The sequence below is a fragment of the Crassostrea angulata genome, chromosome 9, assembly GCF_025612915.1.
Source record: "Crassostrea angulata isolate pt1a10 chromosome 9, ASM2561291v2, whole genome shotgun sequence".
In the NCBI taxonomy this organism is placed as follows: Eukaryota; Metazoa; Mollusca; class Bivalvia; order Ostreida; family Ostreidae; genus Magallana; species Magallana angulata.
Window position 1 is genome coordinate 16,147,459 of NC_069119.1, and position 12,288 is coordinate 16,159,746.

Sequence of the window (12,288 nt, forward strand, 5' to 3'; positions counted from 1 at the left end):
CAATGATTATGATGGATAACCATGAAAAGTACTGCAAAATCCAAATTGCAAAGACTAATATACAAGGTAGAACATGCTAAAGTGAAAACGCCCTTTTAAGATGAATGTTGTGTTTTCATCAGTAACTCCGAATATGTATAACGTAGATTCAGACAGGTGAGAGAGAGAGAGAGTTATTTTATCACCACTGCATTAGTCAAATTATGTTATTCTGCATCGTAAAATGGGACATGCACCAACGCAAATAGGACTAGAGTTGCTTCTTGGAAAAAAGTTCTGTAAAAATAAAGGATTATATTTTTACCAAGTATCTGATAGATAAAATGAACATTCAGGATACTAATTGAGCTATCGAATAAAGCTTAGCATCTTATATTGAAAGCTATATGTTTGTGTATATATATATAGTACATCCTCTCAAATCCTCTCAGGTTGTCGTTTAACTGCATTCCACCTGTACCTCAGACGACCGTGTAGTGAGCGACCAGCGAGCTAGTTTCTCTTCGTCATCGAAAGCAAGATTTTTGTCTTGCCTAGATAGCCCAGTGGTTAGCGCAGTGGCCGCTCACTGCTAGGAGAATGGGTTCCAGAGGTCGTGAGTTCAAGCCCAGGCCGGGGCGGAGGTGGAGCTCCAGTAAGGTGAATTTTTCTGTGCTATATATATATATATATATATATATATATATATATATATATATATATATATTTATAATATATATATATATATATATATATATATATATATATAGCACAGAGTATCTGATAGATAAGCACAGAGTATCTGATGGATACATACATAAGTATGTTGTGCCAAAGTGTCAATATTTTCATTAAAAGGTGTTTGAATTAACATACTAGCCCCTTCAATTATCAAATGTACGTAAAAGACCTTCCAATATCTAACCCAGAATGCAAAACGTAGGAGTTTGTTCATTTCTTAAAAGGAATGGACTGGATAGGTGGTAATGTATTATCATCACCTCTCCTTTTCTTGGTTTAGAACCATCCTAACCCTTTTGTAGATTGAATGATTAAAAGTTGAAATCTATTAAAACTTCACAGACCAAATTTACCTGTCAAGACACATGCAATACACCCAATTTCAGGAATGATAGATTACAGAAAAAAGAATTAATGGGTTTTCAAGAAAAAAACTTGAAATCGGAAAATAATTCATCATGTAGATTACAAGTGTGGGTGAAGGTAATCACCAGTATTATGAATGTTCAAACTGAGGAATTAATTAAAGACGTCAACATTTGTCCGTGTTTGTCGACGACAGAGAGTGTTCTATTAGACACGCTTCGGTACCACCAAACCTCCTACTTTCAGACTCATATAATCTGACCAAGAAGAGGAAGAAGAACAACAACTACCAGCAATTGGAGACAAGACTCAGGAAGGTGAGAGACAATTTGTTTAGCCACTTTTGCGATTTGATAGGGTAATTGGGGGTTGAGCATTGATAGCATTAACAATTCAAATTGACAAGGAAACATCGAGCCTAGGTGAATAAAAAGGATATTTGTATGTACACCTGTTGCAATGCACACTTGTGGTGCATTCTGATTGAAACTTTCTATTGAGTTGATTAATTATTGCAAATAAGTATCTTTTTATGTTATATTTATTGTAATAATATGTCATTAATTATATGTAATTTTGTGCTAATGTGACACACTTTCTTACAATAACCACCTGCGAAGTATTAAAAGATATGGCTTAGAAATAAGAATTAATATACCAACTTATTTGTTTGAAAGACGAACAGACGAAAAGTAATCAAAGCATTTTTGTGACGGCGACCTATAACATTTTCTATAAAAAGAAAAATATGGCTATAAATCAAGTGAAATGCATATATAAGAGCTTACTTGAAACATTTTTGTAATACACAACCACACAGAATTCTTTTATCACTGACATGAAATGCACTTTCAAAAAATGACATCTAAAAATGGTAATGCGTTGTAGTCATAATGCGTGACAAATTCAATAAAATAAACGCCTTCTTGACGAAGTATAACTGCATCAGGACAAAATATGAATGATTACATAAAAATCGGCGAGTTTAATATCTGTTTATTCATTATATAAAACATGTTGTGCATCACCTTTAAAAATAGAAAATAAATCAAAAGGTAGACTTATTTTCTGTCGTTGCCTTTAATAGTAATGGTAGGCGTGCACAGCTCAAGATTTAATACCACTAGACAATAAACATACTTAAAACGTATACGTATACATGTATTTTGAGCAAATGTATACTACTGAGAACCAGTTCAGTTTTGATATAATTTGAAAACTAAATATCCAAATTGAAACCACAATACAATCATTTTTTACCATACACACGATTTTGCCATTTTTGACTCCTAAGGCAGTTGTGTACAAATGATTATAATTTATAGTTAAAATTATATCAAATTATCAAATATCTGAATGTTTTATTCTATTTGTCGTATCGGGCAGTGAACTATGTCACAAATTCAGAATGTTCCTTTTTCACCTTCTCTCCCCGCACTAAACATATTATTATTAATTGTCTTTTCACATAAATAACTATAAAAGTGAAAATGAACATTAAGAAATGCATGAAACACGTGTAAACATAATGTAATTAGAGGTGTAAATATGTGCTGTAAACATGTGATATAAGGTTACCTTTTACTCATAAAATGTCACTTTTGGACATGTTTTTCTAATCGTTGGTTTTGTAAGATTAAAAACCTTATTCATCACGTGTGTCATACTCCAAAACAAAGTCTTGTCCATAATAAGATAGTAGATATGAAAGAGTCCTTTAAGTTTTTATATGTTTATGAGGATATCTTTTTTCGGAAGGGGGTACGTGCATCTGCTTTTTAAATTGTCTGAGGATGTATTGAAATCGGTAACAAATGATAATCAAACATTATGCATAAAAAAAATATTCAAATTTTTTCTTTGTATGAAATTTTTGACTGTCTTTTTTGTAGATTGATTTAATCCTAAAATTATTCGATAGCTAGAACAAATTCTTCATTCAAGAATTACCATGTGCAAATTGATTTGAGATCGATCAATTGAGATCGATTGTTATACATCAATAGCAAAAGCGACAAAGGGGAACTGATGAACTGCATTTGTGGTTGCAATTCATATTGTGCAATGTTAAAGAATTATGTTAAATATGCAAAAGAATGCGGGTTTTCTTTTGAAAAGTAGCCATTGTCGTTTGTAAGAAATTAACACCTTAATAAGTTTGATAGAGGTAATATTGTATGAAAACATATGCAATTTAAAATCAAATAATGATTAGTGCCCCTTTCAATTTTTAACGATTCTTTGGCACTTTAAAAATGTGAACTTTTTTATTGCCGAGAAATTTATCCATGAGCCATATATCTCGTATACCTGTATTATTTTACTTGCTTTTTATATTTTTTTTTTTCAGAACCATGATGAACTCGATATTTACTTTTATTATCATTGGAACTCTATTTCAAAAAGGTTTGTTTTCTTTTTACTTCTATAGTTTTTAATCTGCGTTGCTCATTCTTAATAAAACAGTTTCTTTTTCTTAACATTGTTGCAAACCTTTACCCTTTATTAATATATTTCATATTATTTACAATAGATCCAAGTACCTCTTTGTTTGTTTATACATCTACAAATATTAGCATTTTGGGTTAAAAATTGCAGTTTCAAAGTAAAATCCTAGTTATTTTATCAATGTTTAAGATTGCAAATATCATATTAGATTAATGTCTATTAGAATATATTTACATAGAAATCATTGATTTTCTAATATATATTGTTTGAAATGGAGCTTTATATACTCATAAATGTTGATATGATAGATTAATGTATTAACAGGTCATTACTTTTACTTCTTTTAGTTGATTCGGAACGAAACGATTGCTATATTGTGGGCGAAGAGAAAAACATATACACCGGAAGCAAATCCACCACCATCACTGGAAGGACTTGTCAGAGTTGGTCGTCCACTGTCCCTCACTCCCACAATTACTTGAACAATCCGGAAGCGGAGGGCAACTATTGTCGAATACTCACTGATAGTAAACCCTGGTGTTTTACAGTAGACAAGAGTGTTCGATGGGAATACTGTGGAATTCCGGAATGTTGTAAGTGCTCAAACTAATTAAAAAAGTAAACAAAAGAGTTTCAATTTTTAAGCCTCTTTAAGAACACGTTGCAATCTTGGTATTGAGAGATACATGAAAAAAACACAAGGAAATGTAAACGTGAAAAAGCTGATAATACTGTTTAACAGTTACTTTTTCTACAAAAAATGTATAATAACATCTGTATCTTATTTTGCAGCTAAACCGAAAATTATTCAACCCAAATTCATCAAACCCCCAGGTATATGAAGATTCAGGGCCTTTAACTCGTAGATACTTAAAAAATTCATGGTCTTTAACTTAAAGATACTTAATTTCAACAACAAAAGCTTAAATATGGAATCGTCTTCACCGCACAAACCTCTAATATCGATATTTGTAATTATTAGATGTCGATTGCTACGAGAAAGGTTCCTTGTACAAGGGCAATGTTTCTGTTACATTCACTGGACTCACCTGTCAAAGGTGGGACAAGCAGACTCCACAAAAACACAAACACTCAGGTAACCCGGATGCAGACGAAAACTACTGTCGAATAATCAATGATAAGCGGCCTTGGTGCTACACGACTGACAAGGACGTCAGATGGGAGTATTGTATGGTGCCCGATTGTGGTACGTATGCTAATGGATCGGTCCAAAACAGTAGATTGTTAAAAGTAAACATAATGTTAAGAGGACATGATGATCTTTGCCATTTAAGACTATAATATATATATAGACTTTCTGAAGAAGAAAAACCCTTTATAAAGATATAAGAAAATATTAATTCAACTTTCAAAGAAACAAAAATTTTATAGAAAATGTGACGATTTGGAAAATTATTAGGTAAATATGATGGTTAGTTTGGACACCATCTAGCTTCTGTAATGTTAAATGTGAAGTTTTTAAAAAATTATTAATCACAATATAGAGAATACACTTTTTATGCTAGCTATTCATAAAACGTAGAAATCTTGCAAACATTATCATTTTTATCAATTATATGAGCTTAACAAACTGATTTTTTAAAAAAAAGATGTCTATAAATTATAACTTTTATTGTAGAGTCTGTTAGAATACTTGAAGAATTGAGGTCTGATTTAAAACCACCAAGCTCACGTACAAGAGATGATATGACAAGTCAAAATATTCCGATGACACAACTACCAGAGAACCTTGGAGCAATAACTTTACCCACTGAAGAAACAACGGAGGCCCCCACAAACACTGAGGCATCCACAGAGAAGCCTAGTGTTACCAGACCACCGAATGGAAATAGTCCAAAAGGAGCTTCAACTATCAAAGACAGTATGTTCTTTTACTTCGTAAAATAAGAAGATTCAACTTTTCACAACTTTTCAGCTTTTCATCACTGACAAATCAACATATTTTCATATGTTTCAAATCTTCATATTTTACAAATCTTAGAAAATATTTTATTCTAAAATCGTGTTTTTATAATGAAAATCATATGTAAATGTAAAAAAAATTACCAACATGGAATGCTTTATTTTGAAATTCACCTTGTTCAAAACGCATAGGACATATATTCCCTAAAACAGCTCAAAACGTCTTTGTTCAATTCATCATAAGATTCATGTTTACCAATTATTAGAAATAACAACTTCCGGTCCAGGAACTATGTACGTAACAGACGCTGAAGTCAAAACATATCCAGGTATTGTTTCAATGTGAGGTCCATGTCCCTAATGCTTTACTGTTTATTGTTCCCAGTGTACTGTTGGCTTCATTTACCATTATTATTTTCATATATTTGTAAAACAATGTTGCTTATGCGAAATCTTGTTTGTGACTTCACGTTGTTTTTGTTTGTTGTATGGTTTGCATATATGCTTATATATTGTATAGAAAGTTTTCACCAAAATTCATTCTGATTCTTAAACAAAATCTGTTTCAAATTAGATATAAGTTATTTTTATGTGAAATACTCAAAACAAAAAGCCAAAAAATTGTATTAAGAAAATTATAATTATATGAAATCCTTTTAAAATTCAAATCAACATAACCAACCCCTCTATTTTCAAATGTATATAAAATCCAACACGATGTTGTATAAACTTATTGAGCTCAACGATGATATTTGTTTAAATACTTGAGTAGATTTAAGTCAAATATGATGATGATAAATGTTCAATACTATGAAATTAATTTTTTTTAATATTCGTTTTCGTTTATCTTTATATAGCTACTGCAGCTTCAAGAAAACTGACCAAATCTCTGTTGATATCAATCGCAGACCCTGTTCAAACAGAGAATACTGATTGTAAGTGCGCTTATTTCCGATGTATATATCAAAGCTGTTCAGAGATAAAAAAAATGAAACGTATGAAACGTACACCTCTATCATTCAGAAGTTAAAAATTATGTAATAAACCATCTCTTCATTAATTTAGTAAACCCCAAAGTATCTATAAAAAGAGACCGTTACGTTAGCGACATCAACAAAAAGATCAGCATAAACTGTGTCGTGGAGCCAAACAACCAGGATCTGGCAATTCACTGGTACAAGGACGGTTCAATGATGGTGAATAGAGGGTTAAACATTCGAACAGGGTCTATTCTGATTCTAAAGAACGTTCAAAAAGAAGACACGGGTCTATATACTTGTGAGGCGGGAAATAGCAGGGCCTTCTCTACTGTTCTTGTCGGGGGAGGTAGGTTGTCAATGAACAAAATCAGTATTGTGGACATTAAACAAAATAATTATACCAGTGAATGCTCTAGTAAAGAGCTTTCAGGTATTCAAATTCCGTGTAACCACCATTGAGTATACAGCAAATTTTGTGAAACAATGGTTATGAAGAAAACACAATTTTTAATTCAATTATTATTTACAAATACAAGATTTTGAAATTTCTAATTTATGCAAATTGTTTACTTTATAATCATTTCCACTTTTTGGATCGTCTAGAACATTCTAACGTTTTAATTTTATTGCAAACAACTTGACATAAAATATTGCGTAAAAATCTTTTTTTCCGAATTCTATTTTGTTCGTTTAGATATATTGCTTAAATAACTGTTTGTCGTTTTATTGTTTTAGCAACACTCGATATAACAACGCCTTCTTCTGAGCGATTAGCAGAAAAAACAGAAACAACCACTGAAAGTTATCTTACGTCAACGGAAGATTCCACTACAACAGCCGAAGAAACAGAGACCTATCCTACAACCATCATAGATGACGTTAGTACTACAATTTCTGTAATACCTTTACAACCAAATGTTGATGTGGATTCAGAACCCTTCAACCTATCTTCGCCGTCAACGACAGATTTACCTGCACCATCAACTACACAGTTACCACCCCAATCAACCACTGAATTCAAACCATCATCAACGACACAAATACCTATTTCATCAACGACAGAATTCAAACCAATATCAACGACGCAATTACCTATTTCATCAGAGACAGATTTCAGACAATCAACATCGACGGAATTCTCCCAACAATCAACTACGAAGTCTGATATTCCGATCGATGAAGCTGTAGCTATTGAGAAAGAAATCCAAACAACCCCCGAAACGTTTCCCGTCTCTACCACAAAGAGTACGGATGATGATTTAAGAATTGAAGTAATAACTGAAAGAGTTCAAGAAAAGATTTTAACAACAACCATCCAACCGGATATTTCTACGCAAAGACCAACGAGAGCTCCAAGAATATTCACAACTCCACTTGCTAGAAAAAAATATATACCACCACCAATTCCAACAGAGAAACAATGGATTTCAGCAAATGCAAACAGGGAAGCCACAAAAAATCTTACAAATGTGGTTTCATACACTGTTGTACCGTCTTCAAGTATTGACAAGAAAAACATTTCCAACCAAAGGAAACCCGTTCACCAGGTTGTGACCGTACCTGTCCTAATCACAACCCCAAGGGTGATAACTAATCAAGTATCACGTAAAAATGCTCAGCGTTACATATACGTGAAACATTCCGGTAAAGGTGCTGAGTTATACCAAAACGAGGATGATATGAAAATGCAGAACAGATATCGGTATTTTCCAGAATCAGGTAACATTGTTTGTCCTTGTGTAATATAATAAGATGAATTTGGAGTAAAAGTGATCTACAACCTAGATTTGTTCGATTTGCTTATCATATCAATTTACCTGTACATTTACTTAATATCTCACTGTTGTTTTTTATAGATGCATCATATATAAATGAAGTATCACGGCAATATTCGGGAACGATGGATAACAGTAAGTGTCATATTAATGAAAAAGTTTAAATCGATACATACCAAAAGAGAATTTCGATAAAATGTAGTTTGCTGTGTAATTTGTAGATGGTTGTAAGTCCAAATGTGACGGTGAAAGCAACTGCTATCTTGAGTACAATTGTACTCACTACCAACACTGCTTTGAACGGGATAGGGGAGACTGCACATGCGTGTTGATGACATGTTCGTTTGGTACATACTGGAATCAAGCCATCCATGTCTGTGACTCTATCTCTAATGTCGAATGTGAACAAGGTATTCAAATCTTTAAATCTATTGCAAGTAGTAATGAGACTTATTAAATGGGCTAGATTGTCCTGACCAATGATTACATGTATATTAAAATATATATAGAAATAAAGGTAGTAGATCTACCTTACTTTCTATATATAATTTAATATACATGTAATCCTTGGTAATTTGTTAACGACTGAGCCTCCTTAAATTTGTAATTGTATTGAAAACATGATATGAAAAATTTCAACATTTTTTTTTATTTTTAGATCCCTGTAGATCCATGGACAAGTATTCTACCTATGCTAGTGGATTTAACTGTAGAAGCTACTATCAGTGTAATAGCAGAGGCCGTTCCATGGCAATGTGCTGTAAAAATAATGAGTCATTCAATCCTGATTTGGGAAAATGTGTCAGGGATTATACCTGTAAGATTGATTGCACAGCCCGCCAATTTCACCAGGCAGGAAACAGACCGTCTTATTCTAGCTTTAGAGAAACTCAAAGAGAAGTACAGCGAGACCTTAAAGTCAACGTAAAAGTCACAGAAACGTATGAATGTAAGTACAAATTAAGTAAAAAGGTTAATTTTTCTTATAGAATGTAAAAGGGTACCTCACATCAGATGTCACTTTTGGCATGAATATCATAACACTTTAGTATACTTTACAGAGATAAAATTTGATATTTGAAAATTATTATAAAATCGACATCTAAAGTATCTAATTCAATAAAAGTTATCTCCCTTATTCTTGTGATACATAAGAGTTATATAATGGGGTTTTTTCAGTGTGCTATTTGCGACCAGTCAAGAATCGCCCAACAAAATACTTCAACAATGTCTTCAAAATAGAACAGGATTGTCCCCCTGGGACTGTTTTTAAAGCTGATATCTGTGTTTGTGGGATATCGTTAAAAATTTCGCGTGAAATCCCAATACCATTGTTTTCGCAAGGTAAGCCAATATGTTTACCAGTCTTGTGCCTGTTATAAGAAATTTAGAAAAGAATCAAATCAAAATGACTAACAATTTAAACTTTTTCAAAATTGTTTTTCTTTCATTAGTAAAAAAAAGTTATGTTGGGATTAAAAAAAATATTTATATCATTTTCTCTACAGTATGCGAAGAGAATATCAAAATAGATTTTTCTGGAGATCGAGTTATAAACACCGCTTCACGACCAGACTACATACAAGCGAACGATGTTAGTGTTGTTTCCAGCTATGGTCTGTTCAACGGAAAAACGTCTCAAATATTTTCTGAGCGGTTCTATGCAGTAACATTCCGTCGTCTTGAGATTGAGTTACTCTTTTACTCAGATGACACTGGCGGACCAGAACATCAGATTCTGGTCTCCAATTGCGATTCTATGGCCAGACCCTTAGGCATTCCTGAACTAGGTCCGAATAAGAAGCCATCTTTAGCCATCATTCTGTCTAGAAGTACTGGAACTTTAACCTTTTTAGGATATAGTGAATACTCGAGACCTGCTATAATACGTTTACCGTACTCGGTAAGAATTTTAAGCATATCATGACTTTTCAATTTCTAATGTTCTTGTTTCAGTATAGATATGCAGATTTAATACATATTGCAAATGTTTGTTTACGTTTTTTTTTCTTCAGAAAAATAGTTGGAATAATGCAAAATTGAGGTATGATGGATCAACGTTCGAGGCAAGGGTAAAGAACGTAGACCAATACGGCAAAATGATTGAGGTTAAAGATACAAAGCCATTAACAGGTAACCACTAATAGTCGTAAATGTTGAAATATACAAACTTAATAAAAATTTTCATTTTTTTTTCAATTCGACAATAAACATTAGCAATGTAGAAAATGTTCGTAAAGTGAACATCGTACATAAGTGAGTTAACTAAATATTCACCGAAAGTAATCGTTAATTATAAAATTTTAATGCAATTGTCAAGCTCTGAAAAAAAAGATTGAAAGTTATTACGAATATCCAAAATAATGATCATTTACAGATATTTTACTTTGCATTTCTCATTTTTATAGGCAGATTAGCAGTTTCTGTACAACCCTTAAGAATAGGACGATGCTCTCAATTTGACGCCTTTTATGGATACCTTGACTTTGTAAGTAAAATACCTAATCACTTTTCTTTTATATGTAGAAAATTCGGCAATATCTCAACATAGATTAACATTCTTACTCTTTGACATTTTAAAGTATTATTAATGTTGACACAAAATCTGCAATTTTATTTTATGGTGATATTGAAAGTTAACTTCAATGAATTAAGCACACTAAAATTTAACAAAAAAGAAATGCCACGGATATTACATCTTTAGTTAAGACATGATCATTGAAGTGTTTTGAAACGAGAGATAACTCTTTCGGAAATAAAATGCATTCATTATCATCTTAAAAGTTTTGCATTTTTATGAAAGGTGAAGTGATATTCAAACAATTTTCATTTAAAAGTTTTTAGGATTTTTAAAAACCTTTTCTCAAAATTATTAAATGAAAGCCTATTATAATTCCATATTGAAAATGTTAAACTTACAAAACACGCTCTATCTCTATTTTTCTATGGATATTACATTGTTTGAAACGAAAGATAACTCTTTCGGGAATAACTTGCATTTTATTATCATTTCAAGAGTTTTGCATTTTTACAAAAGCTGAATATGTGATATTTATACAATTATTATTTAAGATAAAAAATGGAAATTACATTGTTTGAAACGAAAGATTACTCTTTCGGGAATAACTTGCATTTTATTATCATTTTAAGAGTTTTGCATTTTTACAAAACCTGAATATGTGATAATTATACAATTATTATTTAAAAGTTTTTGATTTTTTAACACAAAATTATAAAATGAATGCTTATCATCATTTCATATTGAAAATTTTAAACTAATAAAAAAAGTTATATCTCTATTTTTCTTTTTACAGATAAAAATGTATAACAACTGTGTACCGAAGAAAACCTGAATTCCAGAGATCCCTACTCTATAATCATTTTCGTTTTTATATTATTCATCATCAGTTATTTATTGGACACTATGCGCATCCATTTTTGTTTTATGAATGTCTGTTGTTTTTTTTTATATTATTAAATCCTCTTTGATAGAATCCTATGTTTTGCAATTTATAAAGTACTTAATATAAGGTACTACATATATAACATTTCTACAAGAAGACTTCTTTTTATATAAATATACTACAAATGAAAGGTATTTTATTATTTTAAGCATGATTACATTTTACCTTTCAGCTCACTTGATCTGAGAGCTTAAGTGAGATTTCTGATCAAAATTTGTCCGTTGTCTGTCGTCGTTGGCATTGATAGCGTTGTCGTTGCTGTAAACTTTTCACATTTTCAACTTATTCTCCAGAACCACTAAGCAGATTTCAACCAAACTTAGCACTAAACATCACTGGGTGAAGGGGATTCATGTTTTTTCAAATAAAGGGCCACACACTATTTAAGGGGGGGGGGTGATAATTAAGAATTATTGAAAATTTGTTGGTATTTTTCAAAAATCTTCTTCTAAAAAACTATTAGTCCAAAAAAGCTTGTATGAAAGCATCCTCAGGTAGTGTAGATTCAACTTTGTTCAAATCATGGCCCACGGGGGTAGAGTGGGGCCACAAAGTGGGGAGGGGGGATTTTTACATACGAATGTATAGAGAAAATCTTCTGATGAAAAACTT

General features: G+C 31.9%; 1 protein-coding gene across 1 annotated transcript; it reads left to right on the forward strand.

The window, feature by feature from the left end:
- The first annotated feature begins 1,336 nt into the window (after positions 1–1,336).
- On the forward strand, positions 1,337–11,691 carry LOC128163598 (uncharacterized). Its single transcript, XM_052827224.1, has 18 exons — positions 1,337–1,403; positions 3,437–3,492; positions 3,882–4,127; positions 4,327–4,368; positions 4,517–4,741; positions 5,174–5,416; positions 5,724–5,786; positions 6,315–6,392; positions 6,523–6,783; positions 7,173–8,156; positions 8,294–8,347; positions 8,434–8,622; positions 8,871–9,161; positions 9,392–9,556; positions 9,721–10,115; positions 10,228–10,345; positions 10,621–10,700; positions 11,527–11,691. The coding sequence occupies exons 2-18, from the start codon at positions 3,441–3,443 to the stop codon at positions 11,563–11,565; spliced, it is 3,525 nt and encodes a 1,174-aa protein (XP_052683184.1). The 5' UTR covers positions 1,337–1,403; positions 3,437–3,440; the 3' UTR covers positions 11,566–11,691.
- Positions 11,692–12,288: the final 597 nt, after the last annotated feature.